General features: G+C 37.9%; 1 protein-coding gene and 1 non-coding gene across 2 annotated transcripts in view; one reads left to right on the top strand and one right to left on the bottom strand.

The window, feature by feature from the left end:
* Positions 1–15,057, bottom strand: part of LOC144967794 (splicing factor 3A subunit 3-like) — a 31,372-nt gene extending 16,315 nt beyond the window's left edge. Inside the window, exons 1-2 of the mRNA XM_078905442.1 lie at positions 14,775–15,057; positions 786–833 (exon numbers count right to left, since the gene is read on the bottom strand). Coding sequence (XP_078761568.1) covers positions 786–833; positions 14,775–14,870 — 144 coding nt within the window. The 5' untranslated portion in view covers positions 14,871–15,057. The remainder of the gene's footprint in view (positions 1–785; positions 834–14,774) is intronic.
* Positions 15,058–15,240: 183 nt separating this feature from the next.
* Positions 15,241–15,312, top strand: Trnaw-cca (transfer RNA tryptophan (anticodon CCA)). The gene has a single exon. It is a non-coding gene; the product is annotated as a tRNA-Trp (tRNA).
* Positions 15,313–20,224: the final 4,912 nt, after the last annotated feature.

The following is a 20,224-nucleotide window of genomic DNA, read 5'->3' as shown; positions in this document are numbered from 1 at the left end:
TTCCCAACTGACTTGGTTTGGCACACCTCACAGAATACACAACTGTCCTTGCTCCCTGGTTCAAGAATATTGCTAGGAATTGCTGATAACACTGCACTTTTATTTTTGGATGAAAGTTCAACGGTTGAATTTTTCCGTTGGCCACAAACAACAATGGGAAAGAATTGAAATGTATAGGCATAAGTTCAATGTCAGAGCAGATAAAGAATGCTGGAGAAAATAATAAGGCTAGGAATTAACAAATAACTTGGTGAAGGAAGTTGAGGAAGAATTGGTAAATATAAAATTAAAGCGATAACTATATACTCAATTATAAGAATCCTACTTCTATTATGTACTGATTAAGTTAGGTTCAGTCCTGAAACAAATGGGAGCAGCAAGGGTGGTAACTGTCATTGACTTTGGACAATCATGATTTAAACCATTTGCGATTGCATAAACATTGTAATTCCATAGGTGGAACAAAAATGGTTGATTTTTACCCCAGAACAAAAACTAAAATTAAAACCAATGCCTGTATATACTTTTTATTCACTCAACCATGTAAAGTGCCTTGAACCCAATCTTATGGAAAATTGTGCGCCATACACAAATTCCTATGCCTATGGACAAAAATAGGATTTCAAAACACTTGCAAATTTCTAAGTCTGATAATTAAATTCAACTTTGAATAGTTAAAGGGAAATCTTTATGAAAATTGTTAAGACAAAAAGAAAGTGAAATTATGAGTTTTACGTTGCGGACCTTTTTGACAAAACTTTTATTCACAAACAAAAATGACTTACATCATGAAGAGACTTTAATCTGTGATCAGAATTTATCTGTTCCCTTGGCTGTGGAGTTTAAAAGAAAAATATTTAATAAGTCAGGAATGCAACTTAGAGAATTGTTAATCTACATTAGTATTATACATACATGTAGTCAGTGACTACAAAAACTACAGTCACTTCCCTTGCTAATAGTCATTGTCAGCAGTTACAGTCTATAATCAATTATCTCCCTTAAGTTAGATTTTCCGGCAGTGGGTGCAAATTCCTAGGTAATGAATGAGTATAGTAAAAATATCTTCCTCTTCCTTTCAAAAACAAATAAGATTAACTCATCTAGAATTTGTGCAATCCTAGCTATGAAACAGATGAAAGCTGAACCGAATTTGATTTGAAGTATCAAGAACATTGAATTCACCGAAATCCTCCACTTGTTTGATGGAAAAAAACATAGACTATTTTGGTGAATTGAGGAGTAATATGTCTTGGTCTAATTTCCTTAGTATAAAGAATAAAAATAAAATTGCTACTGCTAATACATAGTCCATGGTTGTCTTTTTAAGACATCTTATGGAAAATGGAAATAATTTTAGAACCAAGTTTGTTCTTGACGATGACTCATATGTAGAAATGCAGAATATCAACAGCTCGAGTGATAAAAAGGAGGGAAATGACAATGACCAGCCTTAATGCGGGATATATATGGAGGCTGTCTACCAAATAATCGCGGATGCAAATATCTCAATGACAAACATCAATTCAAACTTGAACAATGGTGTCGCTTTGAATTTGGAAAAATCATCTCTTGGTTGACGGATGAGGAAAAGAACATTACACATCATCTGACAACTAAACGGCCAACTCTAACCAAGCCCAGGATTTTGGCATCCTTCAATTCAAGCTGCTTTGAATCAAAGACAGCAACGAGGAATTGGGGTACATCAAGCTGAGGAAAATGACAATCACCAGCCCCACATAGCGTGGGGCATATATGGAGGTTGTCTACAAAATTATAGTGGATGCCAATATATCAATGACAAACATCACTTTCAATTCCACCAAAGGTGCTGTTCTGAGTTTTGACAAAACTATCTCTGGGTTGACAGATGAGGAAGGGAACAATACAGGGGATCGCAGTAATTATACAGGCAGCGATCAAGTGAGAACTTTGCAACAAAGATAGCAACGAGGAATCGGGGTACATCAAACTTTGGAGTACTGAACTGAAAACAATCAGGTTCATGAATGGAATGCTATACTTGGAAACTTAGTAAAATATTTAACAGGTTAGCTTTCTCCTTCACCATGTTGAGGAAAATTTTGTGACCTTTCAAGCCAGAAACGAAGTCGACAAACAGCCCCTCCACATAGATTTGCACGAGAACAAAGGCTGATCTGATGGTCCGACCATCTGTTTCATTTCAAACAAAGAACGCAAAGAAAGCATGTTAACACGTGTGTGTTTATAGAAAATCTCTTCATTGTATGTGTGTGTTTGTACGCGAGTTACATTAATGTGTGTATAAACAAAAGATGTATAGCCTTGCTTCCTTACAACCACCCTTCGATCGATGCAGAAAGATGACTGAAGTACCAGACATTAACGATCCTCAAATTTTGATAATTCTTACGGAGAGTGGAAATAATTTCATAGCCTAATTTGTGGCTGGCGGTGACTCACTCTGATGAAGAAATGGACAACAACAGTTGGAGCGATAAATCTGAGGAAAATGACAACCACCAGCCCCACATAATGTGGGGCATATATGGAGGCAGTCTATAAAATTATAGTGGATGCCAATATATCAATGACAAACATCACTTTCAATTCAACCAAAGGTGCTGTTTTGAGTTTTGACAAAACTATCTCTGGGTTGACAGATGAGGAAGGGAACAATACAGGGGATCGCAGTAGTTATACAGGCAGCGATCATGTGAGAACTTTGCAACAAAGACAGCAACGAGGAATCAGGGTACATCAAACTTTGGAGTACTGAACTGAAGACAATCAGGTGCATGAATGGAATGCTATACTTGGAAACTTAGTAAAATATTTAATAGGTTAGCTTTCTCCTTCACCATGTTGAGGAAAATTTTGTGACCTTTCAAGCCAGAAACGAAGTTGACAAACAGCCCTACCACATAGATTTGCACGAGAACAAAGGCTGATCTGATGGTCCGACCATCTGTTTCATTTCAAACAAAGAACGCAAAGAAAGCATGTTAACAAAGTGTGTGTGTTTATAGAAAATCTCTTCATTGTATGTGTGTGTTTGTACGCAAGTTACATTAATGTGTGTCTAAACAAAACATGTATAGCCTTGCTTCCTTACAACCACCCTTCGATCGAAGCAGAAAGATGACCGAAGTACCAGACATTAAAGATCCTCAAATTTTGATACTTCTTACGGAGAGTGGAAATAATTTTATAGCCTAATTTGTGGCTGGCGATGACTCACTCCGATGAAGAAATGGACAACAACAGTTGGAGCGATAAATCTGAGGAAAATGACAACCACCAGCCCCACATAATGTGGGGCATATATGGAGGCTGTCTACAAAATTATAGCGGATGCCAATATATCAATGACAAACATCACTTTCAATTCCACCAAAGGTTCTGTTTTGAGTTTTGACAAAACTATCTCTGGGTTGACAGATGAGGAAGGGAACAATACAGGGGATCGCAGTAATTATACAGGCAGCGATCATGTGAGAACTTTGCAACAAAGACAGCAACGAGGAATCGGGGTACATCAAACTTTGGAGTATTGAACTGAAGACAATCAGGTTCATGAATGGAATGCTATACTTGGAAACTTAGTAAAATATTTAATAGGTTAGCTTTCTCCTTCACCATGCTGAGGAAAATTTTGTGACCTTTCAAGCCAGAAACGAAGTCGACAAACAGCCCTACCACATAGATTTGCACGAGAACAAAGGCTGACTGATGGTCCGACCATCTGTTACATTTCAAACAAAGAACGCAAAGAAAGCATGTTAACAACGTGTGTGTTTATAGAAAATCTCTTCATTGTATTGTGTGTGTTTGTACGCGAGTTACATTAATGTGTGTATAAACAAAAGATGTAAGCCTTGCTTCCTTACAACCACCCTTCGATCGATGCAGAAAGATGACTGAAGTACCAGACATTAACGATCCTCAAATTTTGATAATTCTTACGGAGAGTGGAAATAATTTCATAGCCTAATTTGTGGCTGGCGGTGACTCACTCTGATGAAGAAATGGACAACAACAGTTGGAGCGATAAATCTGAGGAAAATGACAACCACCAGCCCCACATAATGTGTGGCATATATGGAGGCAGACTATAAAATTATAGTGGATGCCAATATATCAATGACAAACATCACTTTCAATTCAACCAAAGGTGCTGTTTTGAGTTTTGACAAAACTATCTCTGGGTTGACAGATGAGGAAGGGAACAATACAGGGGATCGCAGTAGTTATACAGGCAGCGATCATGTGAGAACTTTGCAACAAAGACAGCAACGAGGAATCAGGGTACATCAAACTTTGGAGTACTGAACTGAAGACAATCAGGTGCATGAATGGAATGCTATACTTGGAAACTTAGTAAAATATTTAATAGGTTAGCTTTCTCCTTCACCATGTTGAGGAAAATTTTGTGACCTTTCAAGCCAGAAACGAAGTTGACAAACAGCCCTACCACATAGATTTGCACGAGAACAAAGGCTGATCTGATGGTCCGACCATCTGTTTCATTTCAAACAAAGAACGCAAAGAAAGCATGTTAACAAAGTGTGTGTGTTTATAGAAAATCTCTTCATTGTATGTGTGTGTTTGTACGCAAGTTACATTAATGTGTGTCTAAACAAAACATGTATAGCCTTGCTTCCTTACAACCACCCTTCGATCGAAGCAGAAAGATGACCGAAGTACCAGACATTAAAGATCCTCAAATTTTGATACTTCTTACGGAGAGTGGAAATAATTTTATAGCCTAATTTGTGGCTGGCGATGACTCACTCCGATGAAGAAATGGACAACAACAGTTGGAGCGATAAATCTGAGGAAAATGACAACCACCAGCCCCACATAATGTGGGGCATATATGGAGGCTGTCTACAAAATTATAGCGGATGCCAATATATCAATGACAAACATCACTTTCAATTCCACCAAAGGTGCTGTTTTGAGTTTTGACAAACTATCTCTGGGTTGACAGATGAGGAAGGGAACAATACAGGGGATCGCAGTAATTATACAGGCAGCGATCATGTGAGAACTTTGCAACAAAGACAGCAACGAGGAATCGGGGTACATCAAACTTTGGAGTATTGAACTGAAGACAATCAGGTTCATGAATGGAATGCTATACTTGGAAACTTAGTAAAATATTTAATAGGTTAGCTTTCTCCTTCACCATGCTGAGGAAAATTTTGTGACCTTTCAAGCCAGAAACGAAGTCGACAAACAGCCCTACCACATAGATTTGCACGAGAACAAAGGCTGACTGATGGTCCGACCATCTGTTACATTTCAAACAAAGAACGCAAAGAAAGCATGTTAACAACGTGTGTGTTTATAGAAAATCTCTTCATTGTATGTGTGTGTTTGTACGCGAGTTACATTAATGTGTGTATAAACAAAAGATGTATAGCCTTGCTTCCTTACAACCACCCTTCGATCGATGCAGAAAGATGACTGAAGTACCAGACATTATGTTTGTTTATGTTTTTAGGTGTTTAACGGCGCTTTCGACACTATTTAGGTCATTTAAGTGCCCGTTTCTGTCTTTTATCAATCGTTTATCGGCCCTGAGGGGCCATAGCTGATCAAAACGTGTACTGTTGTAATACCAGACATTAACAATCCTCAAATTTTGATAATTCTTACGGAGAGTGGAAATAATTTTATAGCCTAATTTGTGGCTGGCGGTGACTCACTCCGATGAAGAAATGGACAACAACAGTTGGAGCGATAAATCTGAGGAAAATGACAACCACCAGCCCCACATAATGTGGGGCATATATGGAGGCAGTCTACAAAATTATAGTGGATGCCAATATATCAATGACAAACATCACTTTCAATTCAACCAAAGGTGCTGTTTTGAGTTTTGACAAAACTATCTCTGGGTTGACAGATGAGGAAGGGAACAATACAGGGGATCGCAGTAATTATACAGGCAGCGACCATGTGAGAACTTTGCAACAAAGACAGCAACGAGGAATCGGGGTACATCAAACTTTGGAGTACTGAACTGAAGACAATCAGGTTCATGAATTGAATGCTATACTTGGAAACTTAGTAAAATATTTAATAGGTTAGCTTTCTCCTTCACCATGTTGAGGAAAATTTTGTGACCTTTCAAGCCAGAAACGAAGTTGACAAACAGCCCTACCACATAGATTTGCATGAGAACAAAGGCTGATCTGATGGTCCGACCATCTGTTTCATTTCAAACAAAGAACGCAAAGAAAGCATGTTAACGCGTGTGTGTTTATAGAAAATCTCTTCATTGTATGTGTGTGTTTGTACGCGAGTTACATTAATGTGTGTATAAACAAAAGATGTATAGCCTTGCTTCCTTACAACCACCCTTCGATCGATGCAGAAAGATGACTGAAGTACCAGACATTAACGATCGTCAAATTTTGATACTTCTTACGGAGAGTGGAAATAATTTTATAGCCTAATTTGTGGCTGGCGATGACTCACTCCGATGAAGAAATGGACAACAACAGTTGGAGCGATAAATCTGAGGAAAATGACAACCACCAGCCCCACATAATGTGGGGCATATATGGAGGCTGTCTACAAAATTATAGCGGATGCCAATATATCAATGACAAACATCACTTTCAATTCCACCAAAGGTGCTGTTCTGAGTTTTGACAAAACTATCTCTGGGTTGACAGATGAGGAAGGGAACAATACAGGGGATCGCAGTAATTATACAGGCAGCGATCAAGTGAGAACTTTGCAACAAAGACAGCAACGAGGAATCGGGGTACATCAAACTTTGGAGTACTGAACTGAAGACAATCAGGTTCATGAATGGAATGCTATACTTGGAAACTTAGTAAAATATTTGATAGGTCAGCTTTCTCCTTCACCATGTTGAGGAAAATTTTGTGACCTTTCAAGCCAGAAACGAAGTCGACAAACAGCCCTACCACATAGATTTGCACGAGAACAAAGGCTGATCTGATGGTCCGACCATCTGTTTCATTTCAAACAAAGAATGCAAAGAAAGCATGTAAGCATGTTAACGTGTGTGTGTTTATAGAAAATCTCTTTATTGTATGTGTGTGTTTGTACACGAGTTACATTAATGTGTGTATAAACAAAACATGTATAGCCTTGCTTCCTTACAACCACCCTTCGATCGATGCAGAAAGATGACTGAAGTACCAGACATTAACGATCCTCAAATTTTGATAATTCTTACGGAGAGTGGAAATAATTTTATAGCCTAATTTGTGGCTGGCGGTGACTCACTCCGATGAAGAAATGGACAACAACAGTTGGAGCGATAAATCTGAGGAAAATGACAACCACCAGCCCCACATAATGTGGGGCATATATGGAGGCAGTCTACAAAATTATAGTGGATGCCAATATATCAATGACAAACATCACTTTCAATTCAACCAAAGGTGCTGTTTTGAGTTTTGACAAAACTATCTCTGGGTTGACAGATGAGGAAGGGAACAATACAGGGGATCGCAGTAATTATACAGGCAGCGATCATGTGAGAACTTTGCAACAAAGACAGCAACGAGGAATCGGGGTACATCAAACTTTGGAGTACTGAACTGAAGACAATCAGGTTCATGAATGGAATGCTATACTTGGAAACTTAGTAAAATTTTTAATAGGCTAGCTTTCTCCTTCACCATGTTGAGGAAAATTTTGTGACCTTTCAAGCCAGAAACGAAGTCGACAAACAGCCCTACCACATAGATTTGCATGAGAACAAAGGCTGACTGATGGTCCGACCATCTGTTACATTTCAAACAAAGAACGCAAAGAAAGCATGTCAACAACGCGTGAGTGTTTATAGAAAATCTCTTTATTGTATGTGTGTGTTTGTACGCGAGTTACATTAATGTGTGCGTAAACAAAACATGTATAGCCTTGCTTCCTTACAACCACCCTTCGATCGAAGCAGAAAGATGAATGAAGTACCAGACATTAACGATCCTCAAATTTTGATACTTCTTACGAAGAGTGGAAATAATTTTATAGCCTAATTTGTGGCTGGCGGTGACTCACTCTGATGAAGAAATGGACAACAACAGTTGGAGCGATAAATCTGAGGAAAATGACAACCACCAGCCCCACATAATGTGGGGCATATATGGAGGCTGTCGACAAAATTATAGCGGATGCCAATATATCAATGACAAACATCACTTTCAATTGAACCGAAGGTGCTGTTTTATCCCCCTTCAAGTTTTGTCTCTGGGCAATCTAGTACGAGGTGGTTTGCATCTTGTGGTGCTTGGTTGCACTTTGGGCATGTCGGTGATTCTGGGAGCCCCCATTTGTGCATGTTGGCAGTTGTTCTTGTATGTTTTGACCGTAGTCTATTTGCAGCTACCCAGTATTTTCTTGGTTGATCCTGTAGACCTGGGAGACTGTTACAGGGATCTTCAATTAGTTCCCCTCCTGTTGGTTTATTCCTTTTCCATTCCTCGCACCAGGCTTCTTGCATGTTGTAATTTTCTTTCTTTGATAGGTAGAAAGGTGAACGAGATTTTAGTCTTGATGTTGGGGGGGGGGGGGGGGGGCAGTTTTGTATATGGTTTGAAGAAGAGTTCCACTATCTTCTTCAGCTCTGGATATCCATTTCTATGTTGCATCCTCTCTCCTCAAATGGGGTGGTGCTATAGCGCTCATGACTGGCAGCCATTGTGTTGGAGTTGATTTCAGGCTTCCAGTTACTATTCGCATCGAGTCTCTTAGTTTCGCATCAACAAGGTTTGTACGGGCACTTCTCGTCCAAACAGGAGCACAATATTCTGCCACACTGTAGCAAAGGGCCAGGGTTGATGTTCTGAGAAGAGTTTGCGATGCTCCCCATGTTGTTCCTGCCAGTTTTCTGAGTAGACAATTTCGTTTCCCTATCTGTCTTGCTGTACCCTCAAGATGGGTTCTATAGGTCAGCCGTCTATCCAGTGTCACTCCGAGGTATTTTGGAGTTTGATCAGATGGTAGTGTTGTGTCATCAATCTTGATCATCAGTTTTCGTTTTGATTCCCTGTTGTTAAGATGAAATGCAGTTGCAACTGTTTTTGTCGTATTCATTTTTAAATACCACCTGTCAAAATACCTTTTCATGGCCGTGGTGTCTTTGCTAAGCGTTGTTTCTATATCTTCCCAGTTTCTTGATTGGTATGCTATCTCTGGGTTGACAGATGAGGAAGGGAACAATACAGGGGATCGCAGTAATTATACAGGCAGCGATCATGTGACAACTTTGCAACAAAGACAGCAACGAGGAATCGGGGTACATCAAGCTTTGTAGTACTGAACTGAAGACAATCAGGTTCATGAATGGAATGCTATACTTGGAAACTTAGCTGATCTGATGGTCCGACCATCTGTTTCATTTCAAAACAAAGAACGCAAAGAAAGCATGCTAACAATGTGTGTGTGTTTATAGAAAATCTCTATACTGTATGTGTGTGTTTGTATGCGAGTTACATTAATGTGTGTATAAACAAAAGATGTATAGCCTTGCTTCCTTACAACCAACTTTCGATCGAAGCAGAAAGATGACTGAAGTACCAGACATTAACGATCCTCAAATTTTGATACTTCTTACGGAGAGTGGAAATAATTTTATAGCCTAATTTGTGGCTGGCGATGACTCACTCCGATGAAGAAATGGACAACAACAGTTGGAGCGATAAATCTGAGGAAAATGACAACCACCAGCCCCACATAATGTGGGGCATATATGGAGGCTGTCTACAAAATTATAGTGGATGCCAACATATCAATGACAAACATCACTTTCAATTCAACCAAAGGTGCTGTTTTGAGTTTTGACAAAACTATCTCTGGGTTGACAGATGAGGATGGGAACAATACAGGGGATCGCAGTAATTATACAGGCAGCGATCATGTGACAACTTTGCAACAAAGACAGCAACGAGGAATCGGGGTACATCAAGCTTTGTAGTACTGAACTGAAGACAATCAGGTTCATGAATGGAATTCTATATTTGGAAACTTAGTAAAATGCCAATTTTAATAGTCCAAAACACGGCAATATTACAACAATATTTCAGTGTGTACATCATTGATGATCTAATCCATCAAGTAAATATTTATGCTGATATAAGGAAAACAAATAACCTAAGCAGTAAATACTTTGCTGCTTGGTCACCTATTGGGAGATATGAATTTTATAAATTTTTGGCAGTGCTGATCAGTATGGGCTTGGATCCAAGGCCTTTTATTACTGATTACTGGTCAACAAAGCATCATAGGTACACACCCTGGTATTCGCAAATGTTTAGTCGGAATCAATTTCAGCTCTTGTACCATTCTATGCTACATGTTTGCGAGCCTGATTCGCAGGGTAAGGCAAAAATCAAACCCTTCATAAACTCTTTTGTACTGAAGTCTCAAGATGCATTTTAACCATTTGAAAATGTCTTTATTGACAAAATGGTGATAGGTTTCAAGGGCAGGTTCAAACACAAACAGTACAATAAATCTAAGCCCAAAAAACACCACATCAAAACATTTGGACTATGTGACTCCGCTACTGGCTACGTTTTCAACATCCTAACATACTTCGGCGCAGACACGTCATACAATCCACACATAGATGCAGACTCACAGCAAGCAGTAGAAGCTTTTTCCACACTCCTGACACCCATTGTTAGATCCGGATACCACATTTTTGCAGACAGACTTTATACATCCATGCCACTCATAAACTTTTTACGCGAACACAGACACAACTACACGGGCACACTAAACACGAACAGAAGAGAATTTCCGAATGAAATAAAATCTTCAAAATTACAAAACATGGAAGAGAAATGGTTTTATCATGAAGAAAAGGATTTATATCGCGTCCAATGGAAAGACAAAAAAAATTTTAAAAGGCGTGTTGTGTTGTGTCAACAAAAGGTCAAGTCCAGTCAGTTGAGAAGGAAGAAGAAAGCCTTGTGATAAAGCCCCAAATTATCGACAACTACAACTACAACATGAATGGTTGCGCAAATGCTTTCGTATTACAGCACTCACAACCGAAAGACAAGGCGTTGGTGGCGCAAACTCTTCCATTGGATCTGGGAAGTATCCCAAGTGAATGCACACATTCTCTTCATTTTAAACCAGACTGATATGAGAAAACCAATTCCTTTTCGAAATTTCAAGGATGATCTTATATCAGAGTTGACATCAGCTGCATCTGCCATCACCCCTTTACAGATATCCACTATGTCATCAAACTCTGGTCGACGGTATCATAACAATGATGTTGAAAGAATGAAGGGGAATAAACATTTAGTTTACTTTTCGGGACTGGACAGAGAATGTGTACTTTGTCGAAAGAATGGGATAAAAAAGCGGAGTCGCTATTATTGTACAGGACGCACACTGAAGCCCCATCTATGTGCAAAGAGCTGCTTCTATGACTACCATACACAAAAGTAAAAATATTACAACAATTTGCATATATGTAAATAGCCATTTATGTCAGGACATCATTTTTTTGGGGGTTTTTTTGGTGGGGGGGGGGGGGGGGGGTTCTCTGTCTCAAAAAGAAAATTGTAGTTATAATATCCATGTAGTTTATTGTATTCATGGCCTCAAAAGCTTCACATTCAAACAATTTGGATTATTACTGGATTATTACAAGACAAACATCAAAAAGATTGGATTTAGCTGTAATCAAACAAGGTAAGATAGTGTAACAAAAAAATGTTTATCACTTACTATTACTACATTTTGTTCAACACATCTAAACTAGGAACTCTTGATTTTGACAAAGCTTTACAGTATTTACATACCCTTATTTTAATTCATCTGAATAACTCTTTATTTTTATCTGTAAAATAATCATTTATATCCAATCTTGGTATTCTTTTGATTTCACTGGCATATGATTTCATAACTTCTACAAAATTGAGTGGATATAGCTTTTTTTGTAGAAGTGCTAGAAATTTGATTCTGGCATGTATAAACTTGTTATTGAATAAGCATTCTATTTCGGTCAGTTGATAGGTCATATTCGAGAAATTTTCTTTTGTGTTGAACCTGAAAGTTGAGATTCTGGAAAAAAAAAAAGGTTTTATCCCCCTTTGAATTTTTATAAAACTGTCAACCCACGCTTATCCCCCTTTTTTTACGCAAATTATTTTACGCTCATTACAAAGGTTATTCAATTACCTTTCCAATGGTATATAATACTCCATAATTAAGTACAGTTTATACGTCATACTTATGGAAATAGAAATGTCACCATAATTTTGAGGGCAGGCTATGAATTTATAGCGGTCAGAACCTGATTTTTAACTCGGTATAGAAAGAGTTAACGTGTGTATATACAAAAGATGTATAGCCTTGCTTCCTTACATCTACCTCTCGATCAAAGCAACAAGATGACTGAAGTACCAGACATTAACTATCCTCAAAATCTGGTACTTCTTAATTTTATACCCGAATTTGTGGCTGACAATGACTCCAATGTAGAAATGGACAACAACAGTTGGTGCGATAAATCTGAGGAAAATGACAACCACCAGCCTTAATATGGGGTATATAAATGGAGGCTGCCTACAAAATCATGGCAGATGCCAATATCTCAATGAAAAACATCACTTTGAATCTGATCAAAGGTGCTGATTTGGATTTGGACATCACCATTAATGGGTTGATGGATGAGGAAATGCAAACATCTGAATTTGGCCCAGTCAGATGGGTGGGACATGAAAAAACATTAAATTTGATACCTTATTTATCTATCTACGACAAACGGTTCTAGTTCTAGAATTGTTGATAACTTAATGTTGAAAATTTCAATCAAATTCACAGAGAGAATCTGGGATCTCATTGCTGCCTCAAAATCAGCATCTCGTGGTGATCAGGAAATTTAAGGATTTGCAGTGGAATTGGCCCACACATATTTTTCTCTTTTTGTCTACTATTATTGAGGACGATGTAATGTACCAAGAATAATTAGGATGCAATACATCCATAATTTTAACATTTATTGGGGAGACCTTCCATAAGCTACTACATCCCAAGTATTCTTGTTCTAGTAGGGGGTTTGGGAGGGGGGAAACTTTTTTTTTTAAGTCTCCCCCTCCCAAACCCCCTACACTAGAACCTCTAGAAGGGGGTTTGGGAGGGGGGAGACTTTTTTTTTAAAGTGACGCCCCCCCCCCCCCATCCCAAACCCCCTCTAGAACATCGGAAGAAGACTTGGGATGTAGTAGCTTATAAGGTCTCCCATTTATTGTTGTACCTTGTACCTATAACTATAACTTAGGACTTATGGCTAACTTATACATATCTTATAATTTAAACATTATAAATTTATACTTCATTCACAAAATTTACTTTACTTTCTGAGAAATACAATCAGGAATCAAGAATGAAATACACCATTGCCATTATAATTATATAATAACTATTAGAATTAGAAAGCTAATTTTGTCTTTTAAAATGGTACAAAAATGAACCACTCCATGGTGACCAAACAATATAACATAGGGCCAAAAATAAAGTTTTAAAAAATGAGTTTGTTTCACCTTACATTGAGCCTGAGCCTATCAGGCGGTTACAGTTACAGTTACTGGACTAGAGTTATCAACTACAACTACAAGTTACAAGCATGGTTAAAGAATGAATGAGAACTGAGAATTCCAACATAATCTTGAAGTCAAAACAGGAAAAATCAATGCAACATAATTAAAAAAAACAAAACACATGCAACAGTAACAAAACAATATGCTTAAAATTAAAATATCAACTTAGCTTCAGGTTTCAATCAAGAAGAAATTCACAAAGACCGCCACACTCCAACGAAGCGCTTTTACTTTTAGTGATATCTGTGTTCGTTATATAGCCACAGTGGCTATTTACAGAACAAAACTTCTGAATTTTTTTTCCTGAAGGCCTACTGTTGAAACTGTAAGGTGGTTCAGAACCATTTTCAGAAATACTCTTTCTGAATTCATCTACAATATATGTGGAACGAGCCTGACATCACTCAGCTCTTTGTTATTACTTTTAGCCAGCCATTTTAATGAGTAGTGATACTCAATAAATTCTCTCAATGAGGCTAGGTCACATATAGTTTTGTGTGTTGTTGCGTGAAATGCGGCTGGCGGATGCTATAGCGTTAAACGAAGCCTCGCGTTTGTATTTGTAGTGAAAATAACCTCTTCCGTTGCAAACAGCAAATGGAGTGTTTCCGTATCAGAAAGTAGTCGGGGAGAGAAGGCTCTAATAATAATAAGAATAAGGTTTGAAGCGACTTTTTTGAGGTCGTGGATAGCTCATACGGTAGAGTCACGATCTCCCCGGCCAGGCGGAGTTGTCGTACCAGCCAGTAGTTGAGTTGTAAGGTCGCGGGTTCGAGCTCCCATCGCCGTCGCGAAGTTTTTAATCTCTGCTGTCTTCTTGGCACTCTCCTACTCATTTCTTGTTACATAAAGTATAAAGTGTCTGGGCCTATACGCACGATGTTATGCTGAAGACTAAAATCTAGACTATTAAGTATTTGATATAAATATAAGATGGGTTGATAAAATTTTGTTGGCTCTCTAACTCTAAGACTAAGTCTTTTTTTTTTCTCTCTTTCTTCTAAATTGAAATAATCTGAATTAAGAAAAATTCTGAAGGATCCCTAATGATGATCGTGTTGATATATATTTCAAACCGATTTGAATCTTCTTTTTTTTTTTGACCAAAGCTAATAAAAATTTTAAAAATAAAATAAAACTCAACAACTCCAACCCAACATCATGAAAACAATAACAAACCGTTTTCTTTTGCAGCAACATCTCACTTGTCATTGCTTCCATCACGCGTTCCCTCTCCTCATGGCATCGACGCTGTTGTTCTAAGATAGATTCCATTGTGAGGTTACTGAATGAACAAATATTATTATGTTGCTAAAGAAAGAACATAAATGTGAACATTGGAATTGGAGTAGAGAAAAAGGCAGCGTATTGGACACGATAGTGAAACTTTACACTTTACAATACTCGGCAACGGAAGTTAAACATTATGGAGGCTGCCATTGCATGTCAAGCTAAGGATAATTTATCTTCGCACTTTAAAGAAGCGAGTCACAAAGATGATGGTTGAGTTACACACTACTTAGACTTAAATTCAAATTTGAAAGTAAAAGCAACAATAATCAAAGGGATAAAATGTCAAGCATTGGATGCGAAAGAGAGGATTATTAATAGTATATATATTTACATTCTCTTCCCATCATCAGCGGGCCCTGTGGCGCAACGGTAGCGCGTCTGACTCCAGATCAGAAGGTTGCGTGTTCAAATCACGTCGGGGTCAACTAATTTTTTTTTTTCTTCTCTTGCCTGTTTATGTTCGCAGTACCGATTCTTCAGTCTTGTAATCCATTTATTTATTTATTTATTTACCTATTTATTTTTACAAGACAGCGGGCGTTGTCTCGACTCCACACAGGGCAGCAGCTTCTGACTAAAGTCAGATATTTAATAAGTGGCGCATGTTTTTCTTTTTTCTTAGCTGTCCCTCAATCCACAGCTGCAAAAATTTGTTTTATTTAAGAAGAATTTTTCAATGAATTTTAAAACAATAGGAAAGGATTTTGCTTATTATTAAACTTGATAACAGGTAAGGATCGGAACTCATTTTTTTTTTACTCTTAATAGTGTTACATTATCAAAATTATGAATTTTACGCTTATCCATTTTGAAGAAATCTTTAAAATGCAATGTTCGGTTAATTGAAACTTAAACGGTATACATCCAGATTTGAACATGATACAACGAATGGCAATTTTTAACTATCAGACATCTACATTTTATAACTATCAATACACATTACTGATGAATACAAACAAAAGTGAACATTACGCACTTCCAACATTATTTTGATTGCAAAATTTTGAGAAATATCGAGCTTCTGTTTATGCCAAGAGGATTATATAAATTTAATGTAGACTAGTCAAAAATAGAAATTCATCAATTAATGATACAGTGTTTCCACAAATATCATGTACATGTATTCAGTAACAACAACAACAACAACAACAACAACAACAACAACAACAACAAAGAAATACTGGACACATCAATCATCACATTCTGAGGACGAGGATGATAAAAAAAAAGGAGAAATGAAACTACGGAAAAATTCCGAGCATCACTCTATCCAATGAAATGTAATTTTCCTCCAGTTTGCGAAGGTTGGAGCATGCCTTTTAGCCAGTCTTCCCTTGTTATATAATTTATTGACTCGTCGGTGAGAGTAAATTCGGTGTTCCTCCTCAATCTTTCCGTTAGGCCCAATGACCTCGACTCATGACGTAACTATAGTACTCACAGTACTCTAGTCGGCCATGCCTCGACTGGATAGCGCTCACAGTGATATGAGGGAAGTCGCGCAACCTCGTGTCAAAACTCCTGATTAGACAGTTTGCTTTGAAAACTGTTTCTGGTTCATTTCTTTTTTTACTAAGGGGTATAGCTCGTTCTTTCATAATAAATGGTCAGAATATGTATTGCTGCCTAGTTGAAACCATGAAATCATGTCAGCTTTTATATTTGCCAAAATTGGAGCCTTGAAGTGATCATAGGCCACCGAATGTTAGTATTGTCCAATACAATACATATCAATATTATAATCCCAAGACATCATGTCTTTACGTCACCCACGCCTATTTTCACTTCCAAGCTACTTTGACTTGTCTGGGAATTAAATGGCTTGGTTTTGCCCTGATCCTCTCTGGGATCCTTAACCGAAAGGGCACAGCAAAATTTATTATTCCTTTCAAGGAGGATGACTTTTTCAACTGTAAATCGTCTCTTTGCGTGTTGTTAGGGTTACCGATATATCCGTTGGCATTAGAGTACTTCCTTCTTATACGGGATCATGCGCTTGTGCCCAGCAGGTGTGTTCTCAACCCCCTACAATCCCAAAGTCTTTTAGCGCCTTAATGTCTGACGCATGACTATATCCTGATTTCTGTGTTACTGAATGAACTATCTGCTATCCTTTAGATAGGATGCTGGTCTGAAATAAAGTACTTTCCACCACACACCCTAAAGACAAAGACCTAGCCACCCAATTATTTTGATTAACCCCCTTTGCTTGAGAGGCGAGAATTGTGCAAACTGAGGTATTGCAAATCTCACCAAAACTAAAGGTGAAAAACAAACATTTTAAAATAACATTGATCTCTTAATTTGCTCCTTTTCTCGTCTTAAATTTACAAAATTTACATCTCTTCCCGATTGAAGATCAAAAACAAACAAACACACGTCAACCTTTTATCCCATTTTGATCCAGTTTTAATGGCATAAAGAGTGATTATTTAACTTCTACTTCTACACATATACTGCTTCATTAGCCACTAGTAACTCTTATTGTTCCTATACATAGTCTATTATGAAAGCATTAGATAAAGAATTGAATAATTTAGAAAACGAAGTGGCACTTCGAAGCCTATTATTTCTCCAATCTCATTATTTTAACTATTACAAATAAAGAAAACAATAGCATTTGTTTTTCAATTTTCTAACACATTGGGACGAATCATTGTGTGTATTTTGACTACATATTTATAAACTACAAGCAGTGGGTATTACTATGCAATTGTTTTAAAAGCGACATCACACTTTCGACGGTAGAAATCTACAACTCTGTTATAACGAGGTCAAACATCATTTTGTCATAGCAACAACATGGCCACCGTGAGTGGAGATTGTGTGTATGAATTCGTCCCTTGTTTTTTGTTTTATTTAGCAAGAAAAAAGCATCGAGAGAAAAAAACCAGATATGAAAAAAATTACCTGGATAAATTGATAAAACAGCAAGTCGTTATATAAAAACCAAGGCTAGAAAGTCATCCCAAAAAATTACAGGTCAATAAAAAACGGGAAAAAAATGGGTTATGATGGTACAGACTTTAATATGATATTAATGTGTTTTCACGTTGTGAACTCTAGCAATCGCGTGAAGGCATGTTGGCAACCGTTTTCAGCCACTTCAGCTGGGAGGTCATTCCATAGTCGAGCAGTGGAGGAAGGGAAAAACGAATACATTACAGGTGGGCGTCTGTTTTTGATGTTGGGATGGTTACTCTTGCTATGTGTCTCCTCGTAGTTCTTGTGCCGATATCTTTGATGTCGTTTGGAAGTTAAGGCACGAATTTTTGTAGTAGATCTTGTGGAACAATTTAAGTTTATCTATCTTTCTGCTCTTTTCCATAGGTTCAAGTTCATGGCCAATCCGTTGTGTTATTTCAGACGCACCTGAGAAAGGATCGAATATGTTTGTGATGCGTCTTGCTGTTTTTCTTTGGATGTTTTCTAAGGTGTCGATGTTTTTCTTTGTATATGGATCCCAAATTGAGCTGCCATACTCCAAAATTGGTCTAACAATAGTTTTAAAAGCAAGGGTTTGAGTTGAGATTGGGCATCTTTTTAAATTGCGGGTGATGTTAGCGCTTGTTTGATTTGCCTTTGAAGCCAGGTGACCTATGTGGTCGTTCCATTTGAGGTTTTTAGCAAACTCAATGCCAAGGTATTTTGCTGTCTTTACATGTTCCAGGTTTTGACCATCAAGTTGGTATTCCATGAAGTTGTGCGCTGTTACAAACTAGACTACAATGAGGTGTAAACAAATCCGACAACACTTCTCGACTCGTGACGCAAAATATATGAAGTTGAATGTTGTTTTGCTTTTTTCCCCCACAAAAATGACGTCTATTGTAGTACCTATTGTAAGCAGGCATACCCCCCCCCCCCCACCTCGTCTGTTTACCCAGAAGTGATATGACTACGGAGTCTGTTAGATCTGATGGCATGTCCTCTGCAATACAAGCATCTTATCCAATGGGTAGCAAAAATTGCTATTTCCGTTTCACGCGATAGAAACCATTTAATCCTCAGCCCACGATATACATATATATTTAAAAAACAAAAAAAAAAACAAAAAACAAAAAAAAAAAAAAAAAAAAAATATATATATATATATATATATATATATATATATATATATATATATATATATATATATATATATATATGCGGCTATGTGGTATGACACTCGCTTTCGGATCGGAAGGTCCTGGGTTCGAGCCTCGCGCTCGGTGCATAGTTGAGTCCTTGGAAAAGGCTCTTTACTCACATTCTCTCACCGTACTCAGGTGTAAAATGAGTAGCTGGTCGTTAACAGCGTTGTCTTTGTCCAAAAAATTGTAATATCGCCTAACAGGCGTCATGTCCCGTCCTACATGCTAAATGTTGCTGTTGACCAGGGACCCATTGTAAAGCGCTTTGAGCACAGTTAGTGGATATTGCGCTATATAAAGCTCAATTTTAAGTGCTTGTAAATGTTGATGCACTTACATAAAAAATTCGGTACGTATTCAAAACTGATCATCAGTATTGCATGGATTTTAAATCAAAACTTTAGATGTGTGCATCTGTGTTATTGTGCTGTATTATCATAATGGCACTTGGTACAATTCTTGCTTTATTCTTAGTTTCGTGAAATGACGTCTGAGCACTGTTTACGACCAAAACAATGACAATACACATTGGAGAGTGAGAGCGTAACAGGTATACCCTTAATAAACAGGAGAAATACACATTCTAACGTGGTTGGGACGCGTCTTCTCTCAGGCACTGCCCCGCGCATTGCGCTGTTATGTATTCACAGTCTCACAACACCCGCTTTTCTCGCCATCTTGAAAAGCTCAGAATAACGACATCCTTGGATAACGACATAATTTTGCGGTCCCGGGCGATGTCATTATCAATGGATTGCACTGTAAGCTTTTTTAAGTCATCCTGGCAATTCCAAATAATTTGTACTCCAGATTCTGAATGTCATATCCATTACTAACTTTTGATACATGAAGATACGATTTTATAACACTTGGTGTTGTACTGTGTAAACCTGTAATTTTATGTGCCATTGTGACAAATTATTTAAGTAAACTATGCTTTTCACTGGAAGTGGAAGGCAAGGTGACTGTGTTGGTAAGCACGTATTGGAGTATAGATCCCGAGGTTTCTGGCAGAAAGTACTTTGCGAAAGACTAGTGTCCTATCCAAGAGTAGCCAGCAATTACTATTGACCGTTTCACGCTATTGAAACTGGGATAAACTCCATGGGCCCAATGTTCCAATGGCTCTGAAGGATAGTTCCCGATCTACAAATAGAAAATCAGATGGTTTCCATTTTGTTGGGAATGTAGGCCAATCAGTGG

The sequence above is a fragment of the Berghia stephanieae genome, chromosome 3 (genome assembly GCF_034508935.2).
Source record: "Berghia stephanieae isolate SIO BIC M18660-M18661 chromosome 3, UCSD_Bste_1.3, whole genome shotgun sequence".
In the NCBI taxonomy this organism is placed as follows: domain Eukaryota; kingdom Metazoa; phylum Mollusca; class Gastropoda; order Nudibranchia; family Aeolidiidae; genus Berghia; species Berghia stephanieae.
The sequence above is the reverse complement of the archived record's forward strand: the minus strand, read 5'-3'. Positions and strand labels throughout refer to the sequence as shown.